Consider the following 18613-nt stretch of genomic DNA (forward strand, 5'->3'; position numbering starts at 1 on the left):
ATGCTGTGGTGCAGGGTCCACTGTCCCCCCACCCCCCCCCCCCGTCACCAACGATAAAAGGACCAACCACCAAATGCATTAGTCCCACCAGCTTCTCGGCCACAAGCTTGACGTTAAACTGCTCTCTGAGATGAAAATATAAAACCATATACTGACTGACTTTAGCACACTCCAATTTGGGTAATTTCACGTTTAATAGGATTACAGCCTGCACAAAAATCAAATCTTTGGGTATTTACACCTTTTATAAACTGTCTTTTCCAACTTTTCCAACACAAAAGGTGACAATCTGGCATAATTAGGTATACAGTGCCTCAATAGGACACGAGATGAGACTGCATTCACAGGTTGCAGACTGTGGAGTAAACTGCATACAGACTCCTCATCAAGGCAGTGACATGGCCCCATGCGGGCAGTGTGTGAGCAGCTTGACAGACAGTTTCCCATTTTTACGGAATAATGTATGAATGAGGTGCTGGTGATTAGAACCTTCGCGGCATATGAGAGCTGTCTCTCTGACAAGGATGCATCCCCCAGTCAGAGAAACAGTGACAGCTGTGGGGTCCAAATAACCACCTTGATTGTGATTAGATAAGCCGGGATGGCTGTTCTAGCTGCTTTGCAAAAGATGACAGACTGCGAGGCGCTCGCCCGGACAGTCGGGCCGCTGGCAGGATGATGGGAGAGTTAGGCCTTCGCTAACAAGCGACTCCCCTTCGGCCCCAAGTGTAGAACTTGAATAGAAATAAAATAACGAACAACAACAAAAAATAATCCATTATTTACAAATGCAAAACTTGATCCTGAGAACTTAGCTAGGAGAACCGCTTCACAGAAGACTTCCTAGGTAGATCGGAGCTCCGCCAAGTTGCTGCAGAGAAAAGCACCAAGAGGTTTCCGGACTCCTAAGCTGGCTCGCGTGCCAGAGCTCAGCGAGGGGAGGCCTGACTCTACAAACACCCGGAACTCACGGATGCTGCCCAAATCCGGAGGGGCGTGAGGGACAGAAAACCCCAGGGGAGCCGGCCGCCGTCTCCGCCCTCCGCCCTCTGCCCTGAAGGAAGAGGGGTCTGTGGTAGGTCAGGGCAGAGGACCCCCCCCCCACCTCCACTTACACTACGCCGAGCAACCCCGGCAGGGACAGAGATAGCTCAACACTAGAAAAACGTCCCATTAAAACACAAATCGAAATAAAGGTGAAAACTACCGTATTTTCTGGCTTTGTAACACGACCACAAAACCATCTACTTGAATGAGAGAGATGGTTCAACGCCAGCGAATCCAACTGGCTTCCTGGGGCCCAAGACGGCCACCCGCCACGTGAGCAGAGACAGTGACCACTTCGGAGAAGGAACGGGAGAGTGCGGCATTAGTGACACCGAGGCACCGAGAGGCAGGTGGCGAGACTCGAGGAACCCGCACCCCAGCGCTGCTGTGTTCCAAGCTCTGCTGGCTCTGGGCCGCCTCAGGAGGAGGCAGCAGACCGGGCCCTGGCGGCTGACAAACGACACGCAGACAAGTCACGTGGGTTATCTGTGGCCAAGTTCTTCAGGGTTAGTCCAGGAGCTCGAGACCTCACGTGGCTCTGTCTTGACGCGTTTAATGAGACACGTGAAGGTTAATAAACAGACAAAGTCAGAGTTAGTAGGTTGGTATTATAACATTTATTAAAATAATGCTATGGGTTAATAGAAACAGCAAAGAACCAAAGAATTAAAATGCAAGCTATGTAAAATTCCCAACTAAAACCCAAAAGTGTCTAACGTGAATTCATTCATTAGCTAAGTAACTAAAAGCCCAAGAAAGACAAGACACCCAATATAATAAAGTACTGCAAAACAATTGGCAATATTCAGTTATCAAAATTGTGGATTTTGCATTTTGTATCCTTTTCTCAATCAAGAAAAAAATTCTTTTTGAATGTTATATAACATACATATAAAACAAGATAGAAAAATACATTATAAACTTGTAACAATGGCTGTAAATACATTATCTTACATGTTTCTCATAGGCAATAGGTTGGTTATGGTACATACACAGCATGAAACTACTAAGATAATAAAGAACAGACAAAAATACATGTCAGCTGTACGGTAACATACTAGCGACACTCCCATCTACCCACACTAAAAAATTACATAATACTGTCAGAAAAAAGTCTTAAAAACGACATATTGTAATAAGAAATAAATTCAATAATGGTAATACTGAGAACTAAGGCATTCAGAGATTTCAAAAATCATGCGTTTTTTTTCAGTTGATCCAAAATTTTGTCAACTAAGTTTTCAAAAGTTTGTTCAGAGCCAACGTTACTCATAAATGTCACACATTTATTTTCATAAATTTACTTTCTTCCCCATAAAAGACCTTTGATAAACATCTAAAATGTCCAAGTGGAACATACATAGTTGAGATGAAACTGGATCAATACTGAATCGTTTTTCCACTACTGTCACCTCAAGGGTTTGAGTGTCGCAAATTTATTCAACCAACCAAAAGAAAAATCGCAATGGCACAGCAGATATTGTAAGTCAAAACAACTGTATGTGTAACAGAAAGACAAAGCAGTGGCACATTAAACCAAAGCTAGCTGAATACAAACGATGAATGTCTATTGCATAGTAAATCAACTTCAAACGGTTTCCGAGTGAGACAGGATGATGGGGAGGCCGCCACCAAGATGCCCACTGAGCTTACTGCTGAGGTCACCACCGAGGTGCCCCTGGAGCGGACTGCTGACCTCTGATCGTGACGCTGGGAAGGCATGTTAGGAGGGGACAGCTGAGAAGCCGGGGTCCTCTGCCCCTTGACGTTTGCCACATCTGGTACTGTGCAGTGAACGATCATTTACCTGCATGTTAGACGGAAGTCCTGTGCAGTCACTTCAACTACACCACTGAGCTTCACGAGAAGCCTGAAGCCTCAGTGCACAGGGAGTTGAGGAGATGCACAGCGATGCGAGTTTTTCACATCTTTTTAAAGTTTGAAAAAGAAAGACGGGGTGGGGTGGCTTAGGCTACTCAGCCCAGCAAAGAGATGGGACTACTGTTATCTATACGGGAGAAAGAAGTCAGGTTCAATTTGGATCATTTTCCCAGAATGCAAATCACAAATATTCCTGCTTGGTAGGTAAACTATTACTTCAAATTACTAAGAAAAAAAAAAAATCCAACCCCCCCCCCTTGAATAAAATGAAGCTCTAATTTGTCTGTAAACTGATGTTCAGATCACACATAATTTTTAATCTCCAAATCCTTTGAACATTAAATATTCTAATAACCAAAAGCACTCCGTTATGATTTTAAGAGAATGATGTTTTAAAAAACTTGTCAGGTATTAGAAAAATTATCAAATTCTTCACAGTATCAGATTTGGCAAATTTGTATCCAGGTAAAGTGGCCAAAAATCATCTAATTCAATCCATCAACGCATCTGCCTCCCCTCCTGTCTTCCTTCACATACTGGGCGACTGAGTAACATGCATGAACTCATATTTGGAGGGAGGAGCTGATCTTACGAGACGCTTAGACTAAGTGACCATGAAGGAAAATAAGGCACTTTCTTTTCTTTAGACTTATTCCAATACTTAAAAAATAAAAAAGAAAGACAAAAAGGCTCTTTTGGTCTTTTGTTTCTTGACAACCACCGGAAAAAATTATTTAATGAAATAAAGGGTTTCTTTGTTCTTTTTCTTTTTTTTTTATAACACTTGAAAGTATAAAATGCTACATTTCCAAAAATATATATATTTTTTCTGCACCAGCACCCTTGTATAGTAAAAGTATCTACTTTTTGTTCATTTGTTTCAATGCACTACACTTTATCTACAATTTCATTACATGTATACAGCAAATAGGCAAGCATGGCTTTTACATCCTTAATGATTTTCTTCTATACAGGGAGGTTTAAAAAAAATACTTGAACAGTTTGCCCAGTAATGTGACACATAATGCATGTACCTTGTTCTCGTGTACTACTTTTTAAGGAGTTGGAAAATAAAGGTTCAGTAATTTTAACTCGGAGATCTGTCTGTTTAAAAATAGTGTTGCAGTTTTGTTCTTTGAATTACGTTTTAAAATTCTTTATTAAGTTTTTTTTCTTTCATGGCACACTTTTAATACTTCCATTTTTGGCAGGCTATGATATAAAAAAGGCTGCAACTTCTGCCCTCTGAGGGCACTGTAGTGACTAAAGAGCATATCAAATTTTGAATACTTTTCGAAATCACTTCACCAATGACATCCCTGACCGAAGGTTCATGCATGATGCATCACCACACAGTACATTCAGAGAGCTGCGACTCGCTCTGAGGAGAGAAGGTCCTAGGAGTCTCTCACAGTAACTGCCTCTGTCACTGAGTAGCTAAGGGCCGCCGGGCTCCCCTTCCGAGCGAGGCCTTCTTACCGTTCGTTCGCTTAGGGTGGGACATTGACAGATGATCAGTGCTGCGGGATGAATTGGGCCTTATTGCTTTACTACTATTCAGTGCAGATTCTAGAACCACTTTCACCCAATCAGGAGGGGGGGAAAAGCTGAGTTGGAGGACAACCATTTCTCTGTCTTTTGTTTGGTTAGATGGTAAGACGAACGGACAAGTGCCTCAGCTCGCTGCACTGACGACAGGCAAGCAAAGGCGATTACCAGTTAACTGATCAGCAGGCAGGCATGGTCAGGTCATCATTGGGTGAAGAGTTCAGAGGTCAGAAGGTCATAGGTTAGTTGCCGGTGGCGGCTGGGTGGTTAGAAACAAAAAACAAAACAAAAAAAAAAACAAAAAAGAAAAGAAAGATAGAGAAGAGATTAGTCTCAGCTAGTGACGGCTTAATGACAACATGAAAAACTAATCACAACTAATAAAAAAAAGCATGTTTAATTCTGACAAACTGATTCGACACCATCTACAGAATACAATAAAAAATCATGACAATTTCATATCATGATTTAAACAAATGAAGGAGAGCCCACTCCCACAAAAACAAAAACCCCAAAACCAAAACAATAAAACAAAAACAAAAACAAAAAACAACTGGTTAACAGGAAAAAATAGAAATAAAATACGACTAACAACTAATAGTTAGTAGCAGTCAATGAAGGAAATTGGAAAACAACAACGATGAATAGGTTTGGTACCGGGACCTCGAAACAGTCAGTGCAGCTACCAGGGTCTGACTGCTATTAAGCATTAGTATTCTCTCAGATGCAAGCATTAAAGCAACTATTAATGATGGATGTGATTATTAATAACTGATGATTAATAGAAATGGATCTAAAGGATTTTCATTTTCTGATGAACAATTTGGTTCAACATAAACTCTGGGCCAAACAGGTTTCTTTTGTTCAATAAATGTTTATTGCTTTTTCAATTATTCTATTTACAAACAACATGGAATTTCTTGGCCTCATGATACAAAGCAATACTAAACTGTAGACTAGCAGGGCAGGCAACATCGTGGGGACCGGAAGAGGCCAGGCCTTGGGCGCTCGCCAACACTTTCCAGTCGAAAATACTATTTTACACATATAGAACACTTATAAAATGCACTTGCATGTAAACACTGTAAAATCCTGCCATTTAAAATTCTATACTCAAAAAGCCCTAAGTACATCAAAAAATAGAAGAAATTTCTAATTGATACCAATAAGGCATTTTAAAACTACAAACAGCTTTCTTTATTCAATTTCAAAGCTAATACTCTGCAAATACAATAAAATCTGACATTTCATATACATTCCTGCTTTATATTTTTATATTTTAAAAGAAGCCACCTGTAAATACTATTTTCTTTTGCAAAATATCAAACAGAACAAAAAAATTAAAAATTACAGTAAAACATAAAGTAGTTCTCAAGTGGAAAAGTTATCATTCCCAAGGTCCTATTAGGGTCACCCTTCCTTAATTCATCTCTGTCACATTCTGCTTCACCAAACTTGGTCCACTTAACAGTAGTATGATTTTTAAGACTCATTCAACAGCTTAATTATTTCTGCTCTATTCTGAGGTTTGAAAGAATTTTCTGTACTGTTGCCATGACTAATGCAGAGGAGGCGTGGATGAGGAGATACTACTCAGTGCAAAGGTAGGTTCTGTGCCACTTCACGAATCAAAGACTCAGTAGGCGGAATGCCCCAGGGAAGAGACTGCTGTACCTTCATGTGACAGCAGCAGAACCATGCTTCTAGAGTCTGTCCTTCAGGACAGTAGAAACACTACAAAAATACTGTATTTTCAGTTTGACCAAATCTTCCCTGGTTTTCTGAAATGGAATTTTGTATAAAACTGTATTCCAAAATCAGAGGAAGTAAATGTTTACCAGGACATGGTCATAATGCTTCACAGAAACTCCAGCAACGCTGAATCTTAAAGCACTATTTTCTGCAGCTTAAAATTTTGATTAAAATTGTATGGAGTTTCTTACACAAATGATGACAATGCCTCTGAAACGTCCCTGCTCGAAAAAACTCCTAAGCGTTTCTTTGAATGTGGAATACATCAACAAAACAAGCTACCATGAATGCGTGTATCCCAGTACCCCGAGGCCGTCCTCTGCTAAGGCTGGCTTCCAACAGTACACACAGGTACGACAAGAGCCGTGCAAAGTCACTTATGGTTCATTACAGGGAAAAAAAAAATCAGTTGGTCTTTTTAAAAGCTTTAAATTAGGTTCTGAAATACGTAGAGAAGTGGATTTATTTTTAATTAAAAAAATGATCTCTTGTCAACCACGTGGTACTCTAAACGCTCATAGAGAATTACATGGTTATCTATTCAAGGGCTGAGCTTCCTTGCATTAAATCATTAAATGAACGATTAATCTATTAATCTTTCCTCCAAAAATTAAAAATAAAATTTCTTTAAGAAAACCTCAAAAATAGAGAAAACAGTAGTATCATAAAATAATTTACGTGAAGGATTTCAGACAACTCCCTTAGACCCAGTGAGTGCGTACAGTATAGCAACAGCAGTATACAAGTATTCTGCCAGAGAAGAAAAAAAGTAGCTTTTCGGTTTGCTGACATTGTGTGTTGAACAAAATTCTAATGAAAATGCATGTAACTACAGAAGAGCCATGCATGGAATGTGTCATCATTTCCAACATTTCCAACTAGCTCAAGGCACTGGAGTATTGAGTAGGCCAATCATCATTCTTTTACACCAAAATGATGAGATAACCCCCTAAAAGGGGTAATGAGGGAAAGGGCAGAGGAGGGGGGACCAAAGACCCACAAAACTGGAAAATACGGACTTAGAACTACTTTAGACACTATTGTGGAGAGGCCGGGGGAGGCGGGGGGAGCTCCAGTTATTCGTGGATAATAGCTCCTCTCTTAAAACTTAGTGCGACTTCAAAAGAAACGTTCGCCATTTCCGCTGGTGCAGGAACACCCTGGCAAGGTCTATTCTCCCCACCGAGGATCACGGAGCCGGCGACTGGTTCACTGCCGGGCCCAAGCTCCCCGGGTGCTTTCAGAGCAGGGTGCTGGATAAGATGCACCTCGAAACTTTTGAGGGAAGTTACCTTAGTCTGACCTGGACAATGAGCTATGTCCACTACCTGCTGGTGTCCCAGATACCCACGCAAAGCAGGTAGGGCTTTCGTAGAAGATGGACAGAATCAGAGTGTGTAGCCATCACTTTCCCCCACTCATCTTAGAGATTTTGACCAAATCCAGTCAGTAGTGAATGTGCCATGGCAGAAGCTTGCAAAAGCTTTCGCTCCTTTTCTACTTTGTTTCACATTTGTGTCGTGATGGAAAATTTACAGTTCAATATCAATAAACCGAAAATATCACTCCTCAATAATGTATCAAAGGGTCCAAGGGGGTATATGCAGGGCCCTATGGCAAATGCTGAAAAGGAGAAAAATGAAGACTTATTTTCCAGTCACAGGCTTATCAAAAAAGATACTCAAAACAGCTGGATTTGCGTCACCACAGAACTCGAAGAGACCATCTGCCTTCAGACAGCGTCTTTTAGCAGCACGTGGCAAAAATCAAAGGATCCATTTGGCAAGAGAATGCCAGAATAAAAGGGAACTGACTTGCTGATTTACAAAAAAGTCAACTGCATCAAAATCATCTTCGCAGTCCTGACTCTGTTGCTCTCCGCTAAGGACTTGACAAGTACATCCCCATGCTTGTACAGTGGCTCAAATATCTCATTAAAAAGGAAAATGGAAACTAAATCTTCAGTTTTCTCCACAAGGACACAGGAGGCGTATACTCCTTGGCTTCTCTCATCAAAGCACCATCAGCTCAGTTCATTTTGCAAAACCAACCCCACATTTCCGAACAATTAAAAAAGCAAACTCTAGCAAAAATGACTGCTGAAAAATAATTAAGGCAACATCGAAATTTCAGAGCTCCCCAAATGGACTCATCTGTGTTTTAGTAGGAATAAATCGTAGCACATACTCAACGAGGACTCAATAAGTTAAAAGAGAAGGGAGCAAGAAAAACAAAAACCCCTCCCACACGCCCAACCCTCGGGTCTGCCCATCAACCCGTCAGTTTGGGAAAGGGAAACAGAGAGTGTGCAGGCAAGCAGGAGTCGTTCATCATCAGGTGTGGTGCTGCGCATGTGACGGACACCCCACGCATTTCTTAAACACAAGAACTGCAGAACTACACTAACCTCGGTCTGCGGTCACAATCCTTTGGTAAGGATGGACACGCATATCGTGCCTCCGAACTTTAGTGGCCACCGCACCTAGTTAAATTGCAATCACCAAGACAAAGTTAGAAAACATTCACGGGGGGAAACAAACAGTAACAGCAGGTTTATCAAAAGGACTTCAAATGTTCATTGACTACAAAAGTTTCGCTGCGAGAAACACGTTAAGGCACAGTAGTTTAAAACTCAACCGTGTGCTGCGGATTCTACGCGTCTATTAATACTGCATTCGTTTCGGAAGTCTTGGCCTTAACCTCTCTTTGTCCGTTCGTTTACGGGCCCGAGTTACAGCATCTCATGGATTCGATCAGTCACACCTAGTTCAAGGCTGTACTAGTCACATATTCACGGAAGTGCCTCTCTTGCGGCAGGACGACTTCAATAATGCCACGTTTAATACTGACAATTACCTGCTAACCGTAAGACCACTTCCAGAGCTTATCACTTAACAAGGTTTAAAAGCAATTCTTAAAGCCTACAGACTGTGGTTTGAAACTCTGAGTCAATAAGTATGAACTGCAATGAATTAGGTGATTAGTAAAGCAAACAGTATAGTACACTTAGCAGTCAGTATACTACTATACACTCCTTTAGAAAGGACCGTTACTTTGTAAGGTGACAGACTAAACCAAATTAATGACACGTTTTTACTTTCTATCAGTGTGCAAAAAAGTGCAAGTAAGTCACTGACTGCTAGGCTAAGCTTCCCCCCGCCCCCCCGCCCCGAAGGCTGGCTGAGACTAAGCATTTGTTAAATTCAGATCTGATGAGGGTTCAGTTAAGACCGTTCTTGAATTCTTAGCCTTTCGTTGGGAAAGCCATACCTGAAGATAAAAGGAAGGGAATTAAAAATTAGTCATCAATGAAGACTTGATGCTAATACCAATCTCCTCACTACCACCAACACACTGTCTGCATCTGTTTTTGAAGGGCACTGCTTTGAAAATAGCACGGTGTGAGACTTGACAGAGGGCATGCATGTTATCTGTGTGCAAATTTATCACAACTTGGCAATTTGAAGGCATTTTCTCAGTTTGCGCGTTTTACTGCTTAGGTGGCAGGGCGAGAAATACAACTGATCGGAATGGATGGTTTTCATTTGATATTCATGGTTCATCTTAAGAATGTCGATCAGGCATCTTTTCTTTGGCTTTTAATTTTGTTGGTCCGGTAAGTACGTACTGTAAATGAAACTTTCCCAACAAGAGAAAAAACACACGATTTCAAATGAAAAACAAATGTTACTGCAGTGCCTCTTGCTGTTTCTAAGCAGTAAACTGGTCCATCACCCCCTTTCCGTTTCAGATGAACTAATCTCGTACGAGTGTAATTCCAGGAAGCAAAATCAGCAAGATCTTGCATGGAGAGTGCTGGAACAGCAGCTGGTGGCTAAGAGTGCCAGCCCTGCAGGAAGCAACAGTCAAACTCCTCCAACAGACGCTGTGCGTGCAGCAGAGAGGAGCTCTGGGGGAGGGGGGCAGGCGTGGGGCCACGAGACAGAGGTTAACAGAAAGGGAAAGGCAAACGGGTTACATGTTACAGGTTATTTTAAAAATGCTTAAGAATGTGCAACAAAACAAGCCTCTCGTCAACAGCTCTAGGGCAGAATTCTGACCTACAACGCTTCGTACAGTGATTTAGAGATGAACGGGAAACAAGTACAATCCATGTATTTGCTGGAGAAACCAAGGGCACCAGAGTGCATGCACACACAGATAACATACAGAGCATCGTGGCTTTAACTGAACAATGACTTTTCAAGTTTAAATCTTAGTGTCCAGGTTCATTAGAGACTTTCGAATTTTTTAAGTCAATATTAAGGCTGGAAAAAAATTTTTTGAAAGATCAAAGTCCTAAAAGTCAACAGCATGCATGCAGCACCATGGTCATGTACAATTCAAGGAAAAAAAGTATTCAGCTCTGTCTGGAAAAACAAAGGATTCGGATTCTGTCTGGAAAACCCAGGGGCAGCCCAGAGACAGTGTGTTCCGCATTGACTGGTCGTGTTACAGCAGCTGCTGCATTCCAGTCCTTCGTCCAGCAAGTCAATGGGCTGAAATATCAGGCATGACTGGCATTTCAATCCACTCTATAAAGAAAAGGCATCAGTGATGTCTTTGTTCGGGCACAACACTTTTTGATCACGTAAAACCAAGCGTTTACAGTAGGATCTCAATTTTTGCCTTAAGTGTAATTGGAATTCAGTGACTTGGGATCTGACTCAGCAATTCCATTCCGCACTACTACAATTCAGGGCTCTCTTAGGGTTATATAAACAAGGGCTTCCGAAGGAAGAAAAAAACCCACACAAATTAAGAAGTCAACCATCTGCCTGGCTACCTTTCCTATTTTAAATGACCCTAGAATTTCTCACAGAATGTTTCCAAAGACCTCAACACATTTTCACAGAGAGGTTCAAAATTTAGCGGGTGACTACGTGGAACTGAGACAAAAGGCTTATCTAACTTGGGCTGGTGTGACTGACAGGGGGCACAGGCCAGTGTGTGGGACTAACGGCACAATCGTTTCAGGGGGACCCTTACGAGACTGAAGGGACACGAACTCAGGCTTCAGTCTCTCCTCACGGAAACGTGTTCTGCCTCCCTAGAACCGCTGCTTCCAAGTCTAGAGCACCAAAGTCACAGTGTGTCAGAAGAACGACTTACCTAATACACCACTAGGCTCAATAGGGTACTCAAGGATAGAAGTTGCTGGTGCCAAGGTGTAGGGGTACTCGTAGGGCGTGTAGATCAAACCAGCCTCGGGCCCGGGAGGAACTATGGCAGCAGTCGGGTGAGGAGTCCCGTTTGGCATGACAGCGGTCTGTATCTGTCTGATCAAAGGCATTATGGTGGGACCGGCGGGCGCAGGGGTGCGCAGGGCGGCGGGCGGGAGGACAGGCGCGGGCCCCGTGATGATCCGTGGGGCAGCCTGGGCTGTTGCTGCAAGAGAAAAGGCAAGGGCTGCTACAGTAGGCAAAGAAATTCAGGAGGAAGCACAGAGGCAGCGGCATAAAACAGGGAAGACGAGAGGGAAGGAGGAAAAGGAAAAGCAAGAAGGAAGAAAAATAAAAGGAAATCATTAGTACATGCGCCGGTCACACAAAAGGCCAAAGCACACCAACCAAATGCAAACAGCTTCCCCTCGCCCAAGGTGACCAAGAATCAATGTGCATGAATTAAAAAGCCACTGGAAAACAATGCATGAGACCACGGAACCAAGTCACGCTGAGTTCATATACTTGGCCTATCTGTTTTTAAGATCTCACGATGCTGCAAGTACACACATGCAGAGGCATAAGGGAACACTTGCATTAAAGGAGGTTAAAATATTTTCTAATTGGAGTCCACAGAAATACAGTTTTGGTAAAGTTCGCAAGAGCAGCTTTAATTTGAAGTTAAAGGCTAATTTTTAGAAGTCATATAACCACCAGAGATACTATTCTATACTTTGTTCTAGAATTAACTTCAAAAAGTATTTTAAGACGTCCCATTCCTCATTACCTACAACTCGGAAAGTTGGCTAGAACTGAAGTTTCTTTCTTTTAAATACGAGTGATTTAAGCATATTACATTTATGAAAGATGTGTACGGCTTAGATCATCTCAGAACAGAAACCATCACATTATATTCTGAAATAGCAAACTTGTCATTTTAACAGATTCAGATAAAGGGAAAATGGGATTAGAAACATCGAAGACTGCTCTCTGTGAACTCACATATGAAATCAACAGAGAAAAAACACTGGAGGGAAAACATGCAAGCAGGGTAACAAGAGGTATTCAACAGAAAGATCACTGCATTCAGACAGATTCCAAATTAGCTTCGAAAAATGAAGAGCCGTCTTCTGCATAAATGTAATAAGCTGGAATCTTTCAATATCAAGTTCAAGAAATCAGAAATTTCCTAAAAATTTCCAATTCTGAAGCTGACATTTCATCAAAATAGTAAGTCTATGGACTCCAAACTGAACCGAGCCCAGACCAAGTCCCTCGCCTGTGAAAGCAGTCATGTAGGGGCTCCTTCTCCCCTATCAAGTGGCACATACTCCAGCTCATGTGGCATGTGTTAGGCTGCCCAATGGAGAAAGGTTGGTGGACCGAAACAGCCGACACCATCACAGCCTGGCCTCATCCTTACGTGATTTGATGTTGGCATCTCTGTAGGTGCCGTTCAGAATCGCCAGCTCCATCAGCTGCATCTTCTTCAGACTGTCCTCTCCCTCCGCCTACGACAGAAAACACAAGAGCAGTAAGCACCTGAGACGGGCCCCTGACCGTCCAGCCACTCAGCGCAGGTTTAAAATAGACGGCACGTGACTGGCGCCACCTGCTTCCAAAAGGAAAATGAGACGGGGTGTCCAGGGCCCTGGCAACAGCATGTGGGCACGCAGGCCACGCCTCGACGGCGAGCTGCATTCCCAGCCCAACACTTTAAAGGCACTATCCACGGTCTCCTGGAAAGCTTTAGTACTCAACAAGAGAGAAGCATGTTAGGTAAGCTTAAATATAATCGTTCATTAAAGATTCCAACACTCAAATGCGTCGGTCAAAAGACGAAAAGTCAAAAACTGACATTTTTAAACATCAATGATTCGATGGTGGTATTCAAAAGAACTTTATGTTTAGTTCTTCGAAGGCGAAAAGTTAATTTAAAAAATAACGATTTTCCAGAGTCATATATATATGTATATGTATATGTATATGTATATACACACACAGAGTCATGTGTGCATACCTGTGCTGTTCCTTCTGAGACAAGGAGTGCTCTGGACGAACCCAGCCTTGGGGCCCCAGGTGACAGACTGCCCGGAAAACAAACGGGGACACTGCTGGCAACTCTACGAGGCTGAAGGCGACACGTTTGGTCATTGGCGATACCGTGGCTCCACCTCCCTTTCATGTACTGCTGTCACCCCAGTCCTAGTTATCACTGGTGTCACCGAAACCACTGCTCCACTGGAGATGCACGGTGTCTCTGCTCCAATCAACGTAGATACAATGGCGAGATTAACTGCTCGCGAAGTCCCTTCCCTCGGAATGTTTCGTGACATTCCCATGCTGTGCACTCGTATGAAAGCCTAAGCCCAGTAACGAAAATTCCGACTAGCTACACTGAAAGGACTGAAATCCAACCTTACCAAGGATCATTCCTCAAGATGGTGGGAGAAATCAAACTCCCCGCTGCTCGAACTGCTTATGTATTAACAAAGATACAAACTAGCATTTAAAAAAATAAAATAATCAAAAGGAGCAGGACTAGGGCAGACACCGGATCGCCCCTTTCCATCAGCCTCTGCTAAACAGCACACAAAGTGGGGCAGGGGAAGGGGGGGGGCACCACCCCGGCAGCAAAGGGCCAACGCCATTTTCCGGTAAAAACAAACAAAAAATCCCTGCTGAGTAGATTTTTAATAAATCACACAGCATTCAAGAAAACAGGTGAAAACATCCTGAAGACTAAAGCGCCATTTCTCAAAACCTTCCTCCAGAGTGGTAGAACATGAGAAACACATGTGCACATGTATGAAATAACTATTCCCTGCTTCCTAGAAACCTACATTTAAAAGCCTGGTTTTAAAAAAACCATGTTTAGAGTTCATCTGAACTACACTGCAACTGCCTGTTGAAGATAAAAATGAGTAAGCATCAAAACTGAAAAGGAATGATGAGTCATCTATAGAATAAAACTCAAATTCTTTCACAGAGAGAGAGGAAGGAGAAGGTGCTTTTCTTGCACGGGGCTGATGTGGGTTTGATCCCGGACAGTCCGTTTGGTCCCCTGAGCCCCGCCAGGAGTCATCCCTGAGCAGAGTCAGAAGCCCAGAGCGGTGCCTCGCGTGGCCCCCTCCCACACCCCAGCCCCCAAAAAATTCATTCGGAGAAAACACTACGAGTAACTAAAACTTTAGTCATTTTATATTTGAATCTACAGGAAAACGAGACTGTAAAGCGAACTCTCTGTAGAGGGAAGGGAAAGTCATTGGTGGACCTCCTGTCACCCTCCACACCAAGGGGCATGCGCTGAAGGGAAGAGGAGGAGGAAGTCAGGAAGAAGGATGTGAGCTGGCATGACGCCTCAGAGGAGGGAGCTCGAAAACGCGTGTTCACGGCACACACCTTCTGGGTAGCGAAATACCCGCTCGCCCTGGCAGGAGCGGGTGCGCCAAAATGGGAGAAAGCCAAGCCCAGTGACGGTGCGTGCACACTGGGGTGTGAGCATGCCTGGCGCAGGATGGAAGAGTGACATCGGCAGGGCCACCCCCCAAAGAACAAAACCAAGAGCACCCGACTCTCGGCAGTCTGTCCAAGAAGCATGCGACCCACACTGCCGGGAGGTACAGGAGCCAGAGGACTGGACTCGCCCGTGGTGGCAGACCCAGCCCCGGGAGCTGCATGCCAGTGGTCTGCCCCCCCCCCCCCCCCCGAATTCAGAGCACGCTGCTCTGCGTCTCGAGAGTCAGTCGAGTTCCCCAAGAATCACTTTCCCCCGCAGCGATTCTTCCCATCTCCTGTGTGCTTCGAGCAATGAATCCGACCACCTGCGCAAACTGTTGAGGGTGCACCGCCCCCCCCCCCCGAACATTCAGTCCAGAAAGGAGAACACGCTCATTTCTAAGTCCTTACAACTCCGTTTCTTCTCCACCAAGGTCAGGGGGCTCCCCACTTCCGATTGGGAGTGGATCTGACCTCTCCTTTCGCAGATAAAACCCAACCAAACACAGGACCCTGCCACCAGGTCATGACACAGATGCTCAGCAACTGAGAACAGGGAACTCAGCACTGCCCTTCCCGCCAGGCGGGGAGGGCTCCTCAGAGCAGCCCCCGGGGGGGGGGGGGGGTCCCACCCTCACAGAGAACTTCCTCAGCATCCGATGACCAACAGGCAACTCTCCGTTTGCTTCAGGCCCTGCACGAGCCACTTCTTGCAGTGCCTGGCCAGAGAGGTCCCTTCCCTTGCTCAGGTCACGACAGCTGCTGACCCAACTCCTTTCGTCTCTCTGTGAACATCATCCAGTGTGGAGTCCGTTTCCTGAGACAGGAGTAGCCCCCGGCCCCCGCGACTACTGCCAGAACTCAGTTTCCCAAACGGCGCCTCTGGCCACTGGCTTCAACAAGGCCTCATTTGATGTCACAGACCTCAGTGGCTCTGTGGCGATCTGCTGTGCCTTGACTTCCTGGCTCTTACCTTCCTCTTCGCAGGCGCTACTACTGGTTAACAGATGGCTAAACAGCACATGCTGTGAGTGACTAATAACACAAAAAGACGGGTGCTTGCGAAAAGAAAAGAAAATTCCCCAGATCCTACAGAAACCCACCATGAAAAGATGTATCAGAGATGAATATGGTTAGATGGAAAGTGTCCATCATTCCTTCACCTGGGCAGCAGCACTGTAGCTCCGTCCTCCCGTTGTTCCTCGATTTGCTCAAGCGGGCACCAGTAACGTCTCCATTGTGAGACTTGTTGTTACTGTTTATGGCGTACTGAACGTGCCGCGGAGAGCTTGCCAGGCTCTGCCCTGTGGGCGGGATCCTTTTGGTGGTCTGCCGGGCTCTCTGAGAGGGAAGGAGGAATCAAACCTGGGTCGGATGCGTGCAAGGCAAACGCCCTCCCTGCTGTGCTACTGCTCCATGAAATTACATACACATGAACCTTAACAGACATATATACATACACACAAACACACACTCCACAAACACCGAATTACAAACATATCACTAGAACACAAAACAGTTTAACTCAGGATAACAAACTCGTTTCTAACGATGTAAAAATGTTCCCAGTAATCTCAGCAGAAAAACCATCTCATAATAAGCATTTATTTCTTTCTGTGTAAAATATGGTACAATCTGAGATCTTATTCTCTGCAGCAACTTTACAGGAATGATTCGTAATATCACAATCCGAAATATGTACTATCGGTGGAGTCACGTTTTGTTCCGTAAAGGAAAAGGCCCTTTCTAAGTTGTCTGTACTTTCAGATGGATTTGATCAGAGTCTGTCTTAGAGCAACAGAAGAGCAAACGAATGTAAGCTAGCTGCAAAAGCGACCCTTACCAACGACAGAAGAACTGAAACCTGAAAATGAGCACCTGAAATAATCAACCTCTTTGCCTTCTCCTTGGCTTTTGAGCCGCACCTCGTAGTTTGTGGAGGACCACGTGGTGCTGGGGACTGAACCCAAGGCTCCCACAGGCACTGAGCGCACACTCAGTCCCTTCAGCTCTCTGGCCCCCTTAAAAAAATACGCGCACACACACACATACATACACACACACACACACACACACACACACACGTATGTGTACATGTATATGAAATAAAATATGAGAGTCAGCGATAGATAAAAGGTCACCAAACAGGCCAGAGAGGTCGTTAAGTGGGAAGGAGCAAATATGTGGCAGACCGCTGCCGCATCATATGCCACTTTATTTGCCACGTCATACGCCGCTGCATCATCCGGTCCCAGAGCACTGCCAGCAGTGGCTCCTGAGCCTGATCCTGAGCAACTGTTGAGTGTGGCCCGAGCGACAACATCAAAATATGCAGCGGCCGTGCTGTGTGCGTGTGTGTATCTGTGCTGGGGATAGGGTGGTGGTAGTGTTGACATTTGCAAGTTGTTAAAATGAGTACCTGACCAAAACTTCTCAAAATAAGGCACACACACACACACACACACACACACACACACACACACACACACACACCCTCTTAGTCTTCAGAACAAAAAAAAAACTTTTTTAAACGAAGTGATTATGTGCTGAAGACCATCCATTTGCCGAGGGACTTCTTCATGGTCCTCGCATGCAAGATTTATCATTCCAGTGCAGGGGTTGACAAGTTCAACAGAAGAAGGGAGTCTGCACAGGATGCAGTGAAGATCTGATGAAAGAGCCAAGGAGAAAGGCCATGAACAGCTTCCAGGACCCCCAGCAATCTGGCATCACCACCGACTGCTTCACTTATGCGCAAAACATTTCTGGATGCTGTCACTGTGAGAAACCTGAGGCCATGGAGTTTGGCTCTTCTGCCTCTTTGTCCATTATGCTACCTAGTAAAGTTAAAAGTTATGTCTTTATTGTGAATAACTTGAATTTTGAAGTGCAAATTTAAAGCAAGGGAAAAACAATGACAGAAGGGAAAGGGGCCAACAACAGTCTCTTCCCTCTCCTCAGTAACTGCAGCGGTGATGAAAAGGAGCTTTGTAGAAACACTTTGCATACTGCCTTTATCAGAAAAAAAATCATCCATTCAATATTTAATCTTTTGAAAGACCTTTACTCTGGGATTGCAATAAAAGTTTCATTTTTTTATGGCTTACAAAGAATTTAACCTTTCCTTTCTCACACTGTTGTTGTTTCTCCGATCGAGAACTTTAGGTGAAAAGAAACGAAAGACAGGAATTTGTGCTACTATGCTAATAAATCACAAGGCTTGGCTTAGTCTCACTTGAAGACTCAAATAATATAAAATATGATATGTAAACACATTCATTTAGGGATGAAAATACTTCTGAAGCAAATGCAAATACTCCTTTTTAAGCAGGAGGCTATCTAACCATCTAAAATTGGAATAAAATCCATCAAAGAAAGCGAAGTACAGGACTGTTAGGAACAGGAGTCAACTGCAGAATGAAAACCTCAGGACTACTTCCCTCCGTATATGACCAACTGTCAGTGTAACAGCAACTCGGCTGAAGAACAACGGACCTCATTCAAAGAGAAGAAAATGAAGACGTTCATCCATTGAAGAACCCCAACCTGTACTAACTTACTGTTCCCTGAAAGCAAGCTTGTTAAGAATGGCTATTCTGTATTTGAGCTATTACTGTATTCTCTGTGGTTGCTGTATTTTGAGATGTTTCAGGAACACTAAGAGTCATAACATATCGGGCCGATAGATAGTCCAGCATGTAGGTGTTTACTTGCGTGCAGCCAAC

At 43.9% G+C, this 18613-nt stretch overlaps 1 protein-coding gene across 6 annotated transcripts in view; it reads right to left on the reverse strand.

Moving 5' to 3' along the window:
* Nucleotides 1-1597: 1597 nt before the first annotated feature.
* Nucleotides 1598-18613, reverse strand: part of QKI (QKI, KH domain containing RNA binding) — a 153661-nt gene continuing 136645 nt past the window's right edge. Inside the window, exons 5-8 of one of the 6 annotated variants that reach the window (XR_008794144.1) lie at nucleotides 12814-12901; nucleotides 11341-11640; nucleotides 8636-10763; nucleotides 1598-4735 (exon numbers count right to left, since the gene is read on the reverse strand). Coding sequence is in view for 5 of the 6 variants with exons in the window: in XM_056126291.1 (XP_055982266.1) it covers nucleotides 4719-4735; nucleotides 8636-8710; nucleotides 11341-11640; nucleotides 12814-12901 (480 nt within the window). In the remaining variant the exon portion in view is untranslated. Of the gene's footprint in view, nucleotides 4736-8558; nucleotides 10764-11340; nucleotides 11641-12813; nucleotides 12902-18613 lie in introns of those variants that run through there. The other 5 variants (XM_056126293.1, XM_056126291.1, XM_056126296.1 and 2 more) reach the window with 5 other exon arrangements.

Source organism: Sorex fumeus, unplaced genomic scaffold (genome assembly GCF_029834395.1).
Source record: "Sorex fumeus unplaced genomic scaffold, SorFum_2.1 ptg000061l, whole genome shotgun sequence".
In the NCBI taxonomy this organism is placed as follows: Eukaryota; Metazoa; Chordata; class Mammalia; order Eulipotyphla; family Soricidae; genus Sorex; species Sorex fumeus.